A 15,541-nucleotide genomic window follows, 5' to 3' on the forward strand; every position below is an offset into this window, starting at 1 on the left:
ACCCAGCTATTGGGTTGTTTTGACCCAGCGGTTGGGATGTTTTGACCCAGCGGTTGGGATGTTTTGACCCAGCGGTTGGGATGTTTTGAACCAGCGGTTGGGATGTTTTGACCCAGCGGTTGGGATGTTTTGTCTCAAAACATCCCATTTTGAGCTGGGTTAAAACAACCCAATAGCTGGGTTTGTCCCTTTTTAACCCAGCGCTGGGTTATATTTAATCCAGCATTTTTTAGAGTGTACAATTTACAGTCAAAAACTCTAAACTGATATTCCAAGAATTCCCTGCATGACACTCCACATTTGAAAGTATTTTGTCTAAATAATCATATTTTTTAGTTTTTGTAATCAGTTATGGATGTTAGGGTTTTATGTTACATCTTCTGTTGTTAAATGAATGTTTATTGCATTATTTAAGTGTCATGTGTGTTACCATGATGGTGTTTTGTGTGTCCGGGAATTAATCTGTGCACCTTCTATGTGTTAGTATATACTTCAGCTTGTGGAAAAGCTTCATGCGGCTTTCTCTTTTACCACCTGCATTATTATGGTGGTTGTCAGTATATGTTAAAGGTATAAAACTGATTTTAGTAGCAGTGTGCGTTGTTGAACTTGCTGGTCTGCATTCACATTTTCTTGGCTTCCCAAAGACAATTAAACAAAATAACAGATCTGTGCCTCATTGTAACAATATCCAGTTTCATCCTGGAATCCAATTAACGGGCTAACAGTTTTCTCCATGCTGGATGTGGACATCCTTGACTAATTCATACTGTGAGAATCAGTGACCCATGTTGACTTCTTAATTGTTCTCTTAAGTCTTGACATGTCATTGCATGTTATATGAGGTTATGTAAGCCATGGTGCTATAGTTACAGGCATCACGCTACATGAGAAACCTGTACTGTTGTTTTGGAACAACGTTTCAATCTCTCAGGCTTCTGTGAAACTTGCAATCTATTAGGAATTGATAAAAAACTGAGCCAGTTGTATCGTCACACTCATTTAATGCTAGTAATTGCTTTAGAAATTAAAAACCCTAATTCTCATAGCTTGACTGGATGTGGAATGGTTGGCAGAACAAAAATAAATAGATCCTATTGAAGAAGTCGCAAGCCTGTGAGAATCTACATCTGTACTTTTTGCTCTCAATAAATAAACTTGTATGCCAGGACACTTTATTTTATAAACAGTATAAACAGTAAACAGGTTCAAGTAAACAGTAACCCGTGTTTTTGGTTGGACAGGAACATCAGTGTGGGTACAGCATGAGGATATAACCATGCACTGGTTCTGGTAATAAGATTGTGGAGCTGGTGAGCACCATGGAGTCTTTGTTTGAGCTCAAATAACATATTGTGTCTGACTCAATACACAATACATGTCTATTTGTCAGGAATAAGGATGCAAGAAGTGCATTTCTGGTATCCAGCTATGGATTTTCTAAGACAAAGACAACTGTACAAGTTGCGCATGTTTTGTTAACAATATTGGCCAACATGGACCAGCTTTTTCCAGAAGTGTCATTTTACACATGTGCAGACAAACACAAAGAATCTACACACAGTGAGTATTTTGTAAAAACAAGTAGTTTGTGATGTTTCAATTTCACATTTAGCAGTACAACTGTATGGTTAAATGACTAAAAACATTGCATTATGCATGCCAGGCCAGTAGTCGGCGATGTCACGTTGTAAAGAAACACTACCTGCGCACTCACCTATACACCGAACATGTAATATGCATACACATGACGTCACCGTTTTCAAAAATTTGCATTTTTGTAGTTTACACAGAGAAGATAATGGTATAGTTTTAAAAAAATCATTTTCAAATGTGTGCATTTTCAGGCCACAAAAACTTCATTGTCATGTAAATGAACAGCCAAAATGCATAAAAAGTTTTCTGTTTCTGTTCATCTTTGCAGGAATGCAAAAAGTGAATAGCAGGCACAGCAATGCCAGTACAACCATAGTTATATATGGATACAATAAGCATCATCATTTTCACAGGTCACAGTAACGAAAATGGCATCTCAGTGTGGACGAAAGGCCAAAATATAGAAAAAAAAGTTTTCAAATGTATCCAATTAATGTGTTTCAGTACTAGGTGATGACTTGAGAAATATGGATATTACATTGTAAAATATAGATAATCACATTCCCAACAACTTACCTGTCCAAAACTTTCCCTTGACATGATTACAGTTCACAGCTGCTGTTAGAAACTTATTTTACCTTAGAAAAACGTATCCAACAGATTGAGTAACTCTGCCAAATTAGAGAAAGATTAAAAAAAAAACAGAAATGAGAAAGTGTGGAGCTGAAATGTAAATTGGCTAATCAAGGTTCTGCACAAGAGGCAATGCAGTCATTTTTCACCTCACGCATAAAAACTGCACGGAAGTGAGATAGAATCCATCAGTCCAACAGATTGAGTAACTCTGCCAAATTAGAGAAAGATGAGAAGAAGAAGAAAAAAAAACAGAAATGAGAAAGTGTGGAGCTGAAATGTAAATTGGCTAATCAAGGTTCTGCACAAGAGGCAATGCAGTCATTTTTCACCTCACGCATAAAAACTGCACGGAAGTGAGATAGAATCCATCAATTCCTCATTATTTATCTCCCCGACCTTACATTTCAAGGTGTAATTTATTTGGGTGCAAAGGCAACTAAAAGGCAAACAGTTATATCATTGATCAATTTAGTCTGTGTGCACTATGAACCCCTGAATTGTTTCATTTGAAAAGGTAATGATGCACATGAAAGTGTAGAAAAACTGTGCCAGTTCACTTGTGAAAGGATTGGTCAACCACTCCGTATAATGTAATATAACCAGATTGTAACCATTTGGGGATTTTCTTATACTTGGCTTTAGACAAGTGGATTTCTAGAACTGGAAAAGTTATGTAAATTACTTTCATCTTTAAACTCCATCGGTATTTTCATAATGAATAAGCTTCATTATGAAAATTATCAGATGTTTTATTAATTTAAAATAATTTTAAAAAATATTTTGGCTTTGGAGTCAAAAAGGTTGACAACCACAGTCTTAGACACTTCCTGACCACATACGGAAAGGACATATGTCAGAACTTTTATACAACAGTTAATTCGTTCCTCAAATATGATAGAATGCAACAGTTGGGTTCCGGAATTCATTTTCTCCATATAGGAAATAATTTAATAATAACTTACAAACCACAAAAGGCAGGTCTATGCTTTTGTTGAAGCCATTAGCCCTCATTTTTTCAACTTTTTTTGAAATAATCATGTTTAACAGTTAAATTATTGGTGAGAAACTACATTACCCATGATTCAGCATATAAAATGCAACAAGCAAATCTTTACTGCTGAGTGACACACTCCCATGAAGCACTGTGAATGACATAATCAAGTCAATCTCCCTACACTCTGAGACTACTTAAATAATTGTATATAATTAATTTTTATAGAATATCTCTACATATATTCAACATGTTTCTATTGTAATTTGAATATGTTGAATATGTACGAATATGTTTGAATAGTTCTTTCCCTGATTAAAGCCATTAAAGGAATAGTTCACCCAAAAATGTTTTTTTGTTTGTTTATCTGCTTACCCCCAGGGCATTCAAGATGTAGGTGACTTTGTTTCTTCAGCAGAACACAAATTATGATTTTTAAGTCCAGCCGTTGCAGTCTATTAGTCGTATAATGCATGGCAATGGTAACAAAATCTATGAGAGTAAAAAAAAACATGCACAGACAACTCGCCAGAGCGCGTACACACCTCACGCATCGGATGCCGTGTGCGCGCTCAAGGAAGTTGGACATAGTGGTGTATTAGAGGTAAAAAATTATATAAATACTGTTCGGTTTCTCGCACAAACCGATCGTTTCGTGTCGTCACAAGCCGCAGGGGTTAATTTAGATTTGTCTGGGCATGTTTTTTTTACTCTCATAGATTTTGTTACCATTGCCATGCATTATACGACTGATAGACTGCAACGGCTGGACTTAAAAATCATAATTTGTATTCTACTGAAGAAACAAGGTCACCTACATCTTGGATGCCCTGGGGGTAAGCAGATAAACATCACATTTTCATTTTTGGGTGAACTATCCCTTCAAATACACAGTGTCGTACCTTTATCTTTTTGTCTGATTTTCAAATAGTTTTTTTTGCTTTAAATTAAAGTTTGTTATGTAGTGATTCACCTAGTTTTTCTTTAACATAGACTGTTTTAAAATGCATGGGAGAAATAAATGGGAAAAATTCTTCTGGAACCAAGGCCATTGAAAAAGTGGACGGCACTGATGCATTCTATTGGACAAGCTGTCTATGTTTGCATGCTCCAGAGAAGATTATCAGTCTATGTGTTAGTGGTTGGGATTTTTCTGTGTGTCTTTCAGTCAGACAGTCTTTATGAGTGAGTCAATGAATCGTTCATACAACCGGTTTGTTGAAAAATGCTGATTCATTCAGGAACAAAACAAGACTTTGTGAATGAGTCATTGAATTATTCACTTGATTTGTTCAAAAACACTGACCTGAATGAATTGTTGTATAAAAGCACTATCACAAAATTGTGCTGCTTTTTATTTTAATCCAATAACTTCTCGTTATAAATGACCCAAAGCATCATTGCTTATTCTAACTAGATGCTTTCAAATTAGTAAACTTTTGAACTAGCAATGGCAAGTACACAAGACAGTCTTTGGGATACTCCTTTGTTTTTCCTCGTTTATTTATGTACTTGAAGGAGTATGACTTATCTTAGTAGGAGTAGCTTCAAACCTATCATCTTGCATTATTGTACATGTAATAAATCAATGGGGTTGCGACCAAAAATAGGTCAGCTCACTTCTGATAGGGTGACAAACAGCAGGGGAAACACTATGCCAAATCCATACAATCAAATGCAATAATTATGCCTAGTTAGGACAGCAAAGTAAATAGACTTATCGACTTTTAAAAGTAAGTAGAAAACATTTCCATATCTTTTGTTATTGACGTCAAATGTTTTGCATCCAGTCAAACCCGATGGTGTTCAGATTCTCTTGGCAGAAGCTATATATATTGGCTCCAGTGTTTATTCATGTGTTACACTGCTAAATCACACTTCTGTTGTGTTCATACATTTTCAGCCTATGTCATATTAATAATTTGCAAACATCTTACCATATGAAACACCAGTCTTACAATAAGTTAATTTGGTGCTATCATTATGTGGAACTGAACGAGACATCTTTTAAAAATGATGAATGGATGGACCAAAATTCTTCAAGTTTTTAGAAGCATGCAGGGAAAGATACAGTGCGTGCAAAATAAGTATTTCCATGCGATGCTTGGAGAAAGTTGAGTGTTTCAGCTGCAGGGATCTGTAAGGCAGGGACAGAGCCATCTGTTGTGGCTCAGGAACACAAAGTCATACAGCGATCCAGTTAGACTTCTGATCTCAGTGCCAATGAGACATTGTTGTGGCACTGTTTGAAAACTGTCATCTGGCCAACCTAAACAAGCTTAAAAAAATCTATTACAAAGAATAGGCAGACAATGTTAACAAACTGTATATGCAATGATGGCAGTTAACCCCAAAGTCTTAATGTGACACAATTTTCTCAGCTATATTGGTCTATTTTTTTCTTCTTCTATTTCTGTTATAAAATCAAAGCAAATCAAGATTGTCGACAAGTCTTTGAAATTAATATATTGTAAGGCACTGTACCGTAACTGTCACTGTCACCCAACAGACTGTCACCCAATAGGCCCCCAAAATTGAAAATTAGTTTTTGTTCTATATATATATATCATATAATATGGTTAAGCAATATCACAAAAGTGCTGTTTTTCCAAATGTAACATTGATTCAACCATTTTGAACAAATTGGTTAAGTGAATGATTCAATGTAAATACATTTAAAGTGACCAATACCCTACAGCTTTTTGAACTAAATGGACACATGTAAATGATGGTATTTTATTTTTCAAGACTGCATCAGGCACCCCATTTGACACAGAGCACACAAAAAAAATTCCTCCATACCTGTAATAACATTAGGTAAAATAAACTAGCTAAATTAACTAGCTAACTAACTACAATTGACTAGCTTGCTTAAAGGAGTCATATGACATTGCAAAAAAGAACATTATTTTGTGTAATGCAATGTGTTTATGCGGTTTAAGGTTTAAAAAACACACATTTTCCACATAATGTACATTATTGTTTCTCCTCTACGCCCCGCCTTTCTGAAAAGCGTCGATTTTTACAAAGCTCATCGGTCTGAAAAGCGAGGTGTGCTCTGATTGGCCAGCTATCCAGTGCATTGTGATTTGCCGAATACCTCAAGCGTGTGATGGAAATGTTACGCCCCTCACCATACTGTGATGCCGTGTCCAGGTGTGACAAGACAAAACCAGTAAAAACCCATTATAAACGAGGCATTTGTTGCATCCAGTGGGGACATAATTACTGATTATAATGACTTATACTGTCTTTTTACACGTTGCATTGTGTATCGCGCTGCGTAAACATAAAAACATGTCTGCATTTGTGATCGGAGAAACGACAAACAACAAGCGCTACTCTACACTGCTCAAAACTCGCCTTTGAATCATCAGTGGCAAATTCTTTAAATATGAAAACATACTTACAGGCTGTGAGTCAGAAGCGGCAGACACCGGCATTGTAGGCTACTCTCACAGGAAGCAGTCCTCATCCTCCATAAAATGCGCTGCACACATCTGAATATTTGAGTTGAACTGTTCTGGAACAGTGTTGTAAATACAACTTAACCACTGATTTCTAGTTGTGTCCTCTTTTGGAAGACCAAACAAAGTAATTTGGCTTTCACAATGAAACACACATCGTCTCCACAACATGGCGGCGGCGGCAGCAACAATACTACAGCAAAAATAAAACTTACATTTGGGCGGCGTTATGCAAATCTTCCCCCATCGTGACGTAGACATGTAGGGGCGTGTAAGAACGAGCCGTTTTAGGTAGGCGTGGTTGACTCTTAACTTTTATAAACAATATCTCTTTGGATTTGAGACTTTAGTCTCTGCAACGTTACAGATCTTCTTTATGCACCAAGAGCTTGTAACACTCCAAAGAAAAAGGAAAAATTTAAATCGCATCATATGACCCCTTTAAATTTGATTTAAGGTTGACTAGCTAGCTAAAATGGGTGCTATTTGCCTATTTCTGTGAGCAGTCTTGTGTTGTTGCATCGAGCTGCTTACTTAGACATCGTTCAAACAGTGCCAAGCTCTAAAGAACTTTCCACCAAAGATTGTGGAAAAAATGAAGTCAAGAAAATGGCTGTGTGTATTTAGTTTCCCATGTCCATTCCACACCATCTCTATGCATTTCGATGAACAATCATTACACTCTATGGAAGGATCAGTAACAGTTAACAGTTTTTTTCCATATCATTTGATATTGATAATTATCATGATAAATTTATAATCATTATTTCTTTCCAGTTTAAATGCAGTTTTTTGCTCATACGTGAAACCAGACTGTTAATTGTGGTTTTAAACTAATCTTTATGGTCAGAACATGACAAACACATTTTTCATTTATCCTTAACACAATAAATATTGTAATAGAAAAATGTATGTCTTAGTTTCTGCATGTTCTAATGAGTGATATTGTTTCAAATCATCAACATGTTTGTGTTGCCTGACTTTTATGACTAGTATCTTAAGCACAGTTTGCAGTGCATGTAGTAATATTAATAATATTACATGTTTTGTCTCTTAGAAATGCTCATTTGACAGTAGCTTGAGTTTACAGTAGTAGTAGCTTGAGTTTGGATGCAGTTGACAATTTATGTTCATTATCAAAAACAGTAACATATGTAATAATTTTAACAACTACAATTTATATGGTGAAATGTAATTATTATGACTGTTGAGTTGAGTTTTATCCATGAGCTACTTCCATAGTAGCATACATTTAGATCATGATAATAACCCCAGTTAAAACCACACATATAGCACCTCAATACCATGGTATTCTGGGTATTTGTATGAAAAGCAGTAACAAAAATTTATTTAGTATGATGCACAAACACTATAGCTTAATCACAAAAATAGCCTGTAATTATATTCCATTACTCCTTTAATACATTTAATACATGCCTACATTAATATTATAATAAAATTCAATTAAAATTTCTGCCACAACACCATGGTGCAGTCAGTGTTACTACAGTAAATCCATGGTAAATGATGGCGATCTGTAGATTGAAAAACTTTCTGACTGAATCGTTGAGCACAGTGTTTCTCCTGTTTGTCATCACTGTTTTGCCTGCCTTTAAACTAGTTTAAATCACTGAGACATTTGAGTTCTTCGCCGAATTCAAGCGCTTCGATCGATTGTTTATAATTTGATGTTTCTTTGGTTTATTGTCTTCATCCCAATGTTACTGAACACAAGAAATCAAAACTGAGAAAATGGTGACTTTTAATTTGGCCCAGTGGAGGGTGTGATGAAAAATTATGCTAATGTTTTGTTTTTTTTACTCTGGCTACAGTTCACAGCAGAGTCCCAAGAGACAGAAGACCCTTCTGAGCTTGAGCTGTCAGCAGAGATCATGAGGAAGAGCCGGAGCGTTTTGGCAGTGACACCTAGTGATGTGAGACATTTTATTGTTGTGTTTAAACATGAATAGATGATAATGCTATGATGTGATTTTTTATTCTGCCCCCAATATATGGTCAATGCAATTTAGATGTTTAAAAAAATCACTTATTTTTTCTCCTAGTTTGCCCTTTATATGTTTTACCTATGAAACAGCCAGGTTTTCTCTGCAATAACATCCTATGTTCCTATGATTTCTAGAGAAAGAACTAAAACAATCAACAAGCTCTAGGCAAGCCTGTGCTACAAGAACAAGCCTTATGTCTACAAGAACATAAACAACCAATTAACCACACACACAAACCCAAATACGCACACACATAATATTAATAGCTATTTATGTGGGACATGGGAAAAGATGGCAGGCACCATAAAACCTTACCAGAGGAAAGAAGGACAGAGTCGAAAAAGGGCAGTCATTCATTTGTCTTCTTGATGTTTTTAATAAGCTGATGGTTGTAACCAAATTAGGCTTAACATTTTACAGTCTTTGAATTCTAATTTACATCATATTAATTAAACTCTTCTCTTCAAAGGTGAAGAAGGAGGCGGGAACCGGCGAACATTTGAACAAAACTTTAATAATAAAATAAACACAAAATAGTGTGACAGCCCCTTGCGGATGACTGTCGCGCACAAACAGAACCAAAACACAAAATATAATCCAGGCCTTTTCCTCTCTCGTCTTTCACTGTCGTAGCTCCTCCTTTTATCCTTCCGGAGCTCCCCCGTGAGACTCGAGACCGGTGAGTGGTGCAGGTGTTGCTCATTATCAATTACTCCACTGGCCTCGCTCCATTCCCACGGCTCTCGGCCCCGCCCCCACTCGTCACATACCCCCATCGCCCCTCGCAGGCCGGGGGTACTCCCGAGACTGCGCTTTACCCCCCCCCTCTGGGGGAGCCGATCACGGCGGCCGCGGCATACCTGGGGGTAAGGACAGACAGACGAGGCGAGAGAAAAGGAGAAGGAAGGATGAGGAGAGACAGATACGAGAGAGGGGAGAGAGGAAAAGAAAAAAAATTTATCGGTCCGGTTCCCGGACACACTGCCGCTTGCTCCTCAACCGGCTTTAGAGGCTCTCACTTGCAGTGCCATGCGATGGTACTGGACATCGTTGGTGGACGGCCCACCGCTCCTCCGCCTCCTGGCGGACGGCGATGGCTCCTCCTGTTGAGGGCAGCCGGCAGCGAGACCCCCGTTCCCTGCTCCTCCCCAATCATGGTGGACGGCAGCAGGCTCCGGCCTCCTGGCGAACGGGGCCGACGCCTCCGCTCCCTCTCGGAAGGCAGCCACCCCTCCTCGACCCAGGAGCGTGGCAGCGAGCTCTCCGTCCCACCTCGTCTTCCATCGTTCCAGCACCACCGCCTCGGGCAGCCACCGGCGGTATCTCTGCTTGTTCCTGCTGCCCGATCTCCTCAGCACCGCGATCCCCCTCAGCAGCGAGGGCTCTCTGACAGTGTGTCCCTCCTTCCTCCTCCCGGGTTTCGGCACCAATGTAACACCGTTCGTAGGTCGGGAAGAAGGAGGCGGGAACCGGCGAACGTTTAAGATTTTAATAAAATAAACAAACACAAAATGAAAGTAAAGCGGCAACCCCTCGCGGACGACTGCCGCACACAAAACACAAAATAAAATCCAGGCCTGGTCCTCTCTCCACTTTCACTGTCGTAGCTCCTCCTTTTATCCTTCCGGAGCTCCTCCGTGGGACTCGAGACCGGTGAGTGGTGCAGGTGTCGCTCATTATCAATTACTCCACCGGCCTCGCTCCGTTCCCACGGCTCTCGGCCCCGCCCCCACTCGTCACACTTGTATTGTCACAAAATTTAAACCATATTATCGCCTGGCTCTAATCTGCTAAATGCGATTTATGAAAAGAGCTATCCAAAACTAAATAGGGGGAAAAAAGCAAAGACAATATAGCAATGGTCAATAGGACTAGGTACATTTATTAGAGTAAATCTGATCAGTTTCCATTTCATGTTGAATTTATTGTGTAGAGATAGATGTATATTGATTTCTCAGAAGAGTGAAAACATTGTCACTTAGTGATGCTTTCAAGACATTGCTCTGTTTGTTTAAACAACCCGAAACTTTCTTCCTCAGCCAATTCCATGATTTTAACACGGAACGACCGGTTTTGTCTGAGTAATGGCTGGTGGCACTTTAATTGGGCAGTGAAAGTGTTTGGGTAAACGAACATTATTTCTCCTTCTGGTGCATTATTCACACAGAAATTACAGACTTGACCTTTAAAGAAAGGTATACTCAGTATTTTCTTTATTTATGCTGTGCTGGATGATATGACAGTCGGTTTTTGTCTTTGAAAAGTAAAAGAGCCGTGACATTGTTCAACAGAGTTGGCAAAACCTTTGGGAGATTTCATAAAACATCCTCAAAGTTCTGGATTAGGTTCCTGTACTTGGAAGAACAATACCTTCACTTCTTCAATAGTCTATTTGCAAGTACACATGCACAATGAAGTGAAATAATGAGGCTGATATTGATTTTCTGTAAAAAGCAGTTCTCACCTTTCTTCACTAGCACTCAGTGAAAGCTTGACATTCACCTCTGCTACCTATGATAGCGTCCACATCTGAATACCTGCTCAGTCTATGGCTGCAGCCCTCTTATAACCCTCTTCATTGAAATCATTCTTCAGAACAAGTGATGCAGGATTTCATTACTTATGGAGACTTTGACATTGAATTAAACAACATTTTGAAGTAGAAAGGCTGAAATAGTATTTTCTTGTACAGGGTACTCCAATAAACTTAGTTTTATTTGCATCTATAAAAAATTTTTACATTGTAGATTTTCACATTTTTTTCTAGAAGAATTTGAGTGGGGTTTGCCTGTGCATAAGTTACTGTACTAGGCCATTGTGTATGGTTGCTAACTTGCTAGGATGTTGCTGTGTGATTGCTAATGGTTCTGAATGTTTTTGTTTTTTTATAACATTGTTATGCAGTTGTTAGAATGGTTGCTTATTGGTTCAAGCCAATGAAGTGTCAAAGGCATGCACTGTAAAACATTGTGATGCTAAAATGTTAAAGAAAGCTGTTTAGCATCAAAGCAGCTTTACAGTAATAAACAGGAAAATAATAGTATTAGTGTTGCAGAATTCATAAATTAAAAAACAAATTCATTTTCAGCTGTAAAGTAGCTGTTTAGAAGATAATGGTGTCATTATTCAGCTCAATTTAGTTCAGTGTTGATTTAATTTAGTTGAATAACAGTGTCAGTTAGGGCTGCACGATTATGACAAAAATCATAATCGTCGATTATTCCCTTGATATTGTAATTGCGATGATTAATTACGATTATCACAATTTACACTGAATGATGTTTATACCATTGTTTGATGCAACTGCATGCCGTATTTCTATATAAAAATAAACTGAAAACACTCTAACTGAAAATCTTTTAGTGCTTTTCAATAGTATTAAGCCTCAAATGTCAAATATACATCGGATTGGTTTCTTCTTTAAATTATAAAAAAAGTAAAAATATGAATGTACAGTGGGGCAAAAAAGTATTTAGTCAGCCACCAATTGTGCAAGTTCTCCCACTTAAAAAGATGAGAGAGGCCTGTAATTTTCATCATAGGTATACCTCAACTATGAGAGACAAAATGAGAAAAAAAAAATCCAGAAAATCACATTGTAGGATTTGAAGAAAAACATATCTTAAGCGTGCAGAATAACATAAGTGGATTTCGAACGACTAATTGCCGCTTTGAACGATTACATAATTGTGGCATCCATAATTGTAATTGCGATTAGAAATTCGATTAATTGTGCAGCACTAGTGTCAGTGTTGCAAAGTTCATCAGTTATAAAAAAAACTCAATGCAACTAAAGCAAATCTATAGAAGAGAAGTTAATAGTGTCATTGTTCAGCTTAAATCAATTCAGTGTTGATTCAATTCAGTTCAATAACAGTTCAAAGTTCATCATTTATATATTATACATTTTCATTATAGCACTTAATGAAATATAACTGATAAATTGCAAAATCATCCTGTAATACCTGATACACTGTCACCATATTTTGCAGTGATTTTCTAGCAACCACAGCTTGCTTTTTTTTTCTTTTTTTTTTACAGTGTACACTAAACAATTCTTTAAATATTCATGCAATTTGAACTTTTTCAATTTGGCTTTAGCATTCGAGAGAAAACTGAAAATGGCGGTGATGGTCAACTGATATGAGACCATATTATTTACTAAAAGCCAGAGTGGAAATTTTGCACATGGACAAACAGGTCACATGTCCGCCGCGAGCTGTATTTTTCCAATCAATGTTATTGACATTTTAAATATGCAAAAATAGGACAGTAGTCCAATATACAGTGTGAAACATTTTCAAGTGTGAAAAGCCCATGTGATATTCTGGTTACTAGATCCTTTTTCGATTTAAATGCATCACTTATAATAATATCTAGAGCTATGAAATGTTTGTTTCAAATAAAAAACAATTGTCTGACAGTTTCTCACTTGACATATTGAAACATCTGTAGCCTGGTTTTAGTGCTGTGAATGTGAATCTCATTGACTCAGAGGCATATGACCGCAGGAAGGACATGCTGTCCGTCTGTTTCTCTAAGCTACAGGAGAGAATCTGTTTGTCTGATGCTCGTGATCTCTTAGGGCTTTATTGATTTGTACATTAGCTTTTTCCCCAAACTGCAGGGCTTAAAGGAACACTCCACTATTTTTGAAAATAGGCTCATTTTCCAACTCCCCTAGAGTTAAACAGTTCAGTTTTACCGTTTTATAATCCATTCAGCCGATCTCCGGGTCTAGCGGTAGCACTTTTAGCTGCAGCTTAGCATAGATCATTGAATCTGATTAGACCGTTAGCATCTCGCTCAAAAATGACCAAAGCGTTTCTATATTTTTCCTATTTAAAACTTGACTCTTCTGTAGTTACATTGTGTACTAAGACCGACGGAAAATGAAAAGTTGCGATTTTCTAGGCCGATATGGCTAGGAACTATACTCTCATTCCGGCGTAATAATCAAGGAGCTTAGTTGCCGTACCATGTGTGCAGCAGGCGCAATGATATTACGCAGCGCCTGAAAATAGTCCCCAGCACGCTCCCTGTGCAAGCAGGTGGTCACGTTGGTTATGTTGACAGAAGTTAGCCTATTTTCATGCGCTGCGTAATATCATTGCGCCTGCTGCACACATGGTACGGCAGCAAAGTTCCTTGATTATTACGCCGGAATGAGAGTATAGTTCCTAGCCATATCGGCCTAGAAAATCACAACTTTTCATTTTCCGTCGGTCTTAGTACACGATGTAACTACAGAAGAGTCAAGTTTTAAATAGGAAAAATATAGAAACGCTTTGGTCATTTTTGAGCGAGATGCTAACGGTCTAATCAGATTCAGTGATCTATGCTAAGCTATAGCTAAAAGTGCTACCGCCAGACCCGGAGATCGGCTGAATGGATTAGAAAATGATAAAACTCAACTGTTTAACTCTAGGGGAGCTGGAAAATGAGCCTATTTTCAAAAATTTCCTTTAAAGTAACACCACTATTCCACTCTTAATAGGCACTGGGCAGGCACATTTTTTCTACTTTAAAGAGTTAGTTCAACCAAAAATTAAAATTTTATTATTAATTACTCACCCTCATGTCATTCCAAACCTGTAAGACCTTCGTTCATCTTTGGAACACAAATTAAGATATTTTTGATGAAATCCAAGAGCTTTCTGACCCTTCATAGACAGCAACGGAACTACCACGTTCAAGGCCCAGAAATGTAGGGCATCGTTAAAATAGTCCATGTGACATCAGTGGTTCAACCATAATTTATTCTTGTAATGAAGCTACAAGAATACGTTTTGTGCACAAACTAAAATAATGTTTAGTGAAAACTAAAATAATGACTTTATTTAACAATTCTGCTCTTCCGCATCAGTCTCCGCCACCATTCACGAGAGAACCACGACGCATTCCTGTGACCCTGTTAACATAGAACGCGCATGCGCTGCGGCTTGTTTTCAAGCAGAGGAATGCGTTGAATTGTTGAATAAAGACGTTATTTTTGTTTTGTTTGTACACAGAAAGTATTCTCGTAGCTTCATTAAATTATGGTTGAACCACTGAATGAAAGTCTTACGGGTTTGGAACGACATGAGGATGAGTAATAATTAAGGACAGAATTTAGATTTTTGGGTGAACGATCCCTTTAAATACTTGAAGTGGATTTTGTGAGGTCCAAAGAGTTAGAGTTGGTAAACTCCAAGCAAACTCCTACTGACAAGCCTTGTAGCTTAACCTTCAGTCATACTCATCATTAAAGGAGTCAGAGTGGTTGCCATGGTAACCGATCCTCCCAGCGATCGGCCGGTCTCTGGACATACGTCCATGTATATCTTTATTTCTCTTTTATGTATTTGTTTACTTATTTATTTACTGGATCAATGCCTCTGGGCAGCCTTATCCTTCTTCACCATGTTTCCCTCAATTCAGCCATTGAAAATGTCTAATTTTCTCTCTCGGCCTCATATTTTTCTCATTCAGTCCAGAGCATAGCAGCCTTCGGGGCTTTAATGCTGTCTGAGCTGAGGAGGTGTCGCTTGTATTGCAATGGCTGTAACATCTGTAAAGCGTGACATGATTATTAGTTGATACTTCCTACACTTCTCATGGGATTCCCCTTTCCTTTCAATTAATTTCCCCTCCATTAATTAGCTGGGCTATATGAAGCCATTTTTTCATGACCTTCATAGTTGCTCAGTAAAAAACACTTTGTTTTAATGCTTTCAGTTTCACAGTATAACAGATTGTTCAAGATAGGCCCCAAAAGATTATGTTATGTTATGTTATGTTATGTTATGTTATGTTATGTTATGTTATGTTATGCTATGCTATGCTATGCTATGCTATGCTATGCT

At 37.8% G+C, this 15,541-nt stretch overlaps 1 protein-coding gene across 1 annotated transcript in view; it reads left to right on the plus strand.

Annotated features, from left to right (window-relative positions):
- Nucleotides 1-15,541, plus strand: part of LOC107559365 (cAMP-specific 3',5'-cyclic phosphodiesterase 4B-like) — a 62,666-nt gene that overhangs the window by 7,714 nt on the left and 39,411 nt on the right. Inside the window, exon 2 of the mRNA XM_016243151.1 lies at nucleotides 8,523-8,624. Coding sequence (XP_016098637.1) covers nucleotides 8,583-8,624 — 42 coding nt within the window. The 5' untranslated portion in view covers nucleotides 8,523-8,582. The remainder of the gene's footprint in view (nucleotides 1-8,522; nucleotides 8,625-15,541) is intronic.

Source organism: Sinocyclocheilus grahami, unplaced genomic scaffold (assembly GCF_001515645.1).
Source record: "Sinocyclocheilus grahami isolate Dianchi unplaced genomic scaffold, SAMN03320097.WGS_v1.1 scaffold682.1, whole genome shotgun sequence".
NCBI classification, from domain to species: domain Eukaryota; kingdom Metazoa; phylum Chordata; class Actinopteri; order Cypriniformes; family Cyprinidae; genus Sinocyclocheilus; species Sinocyclocheilus grahami.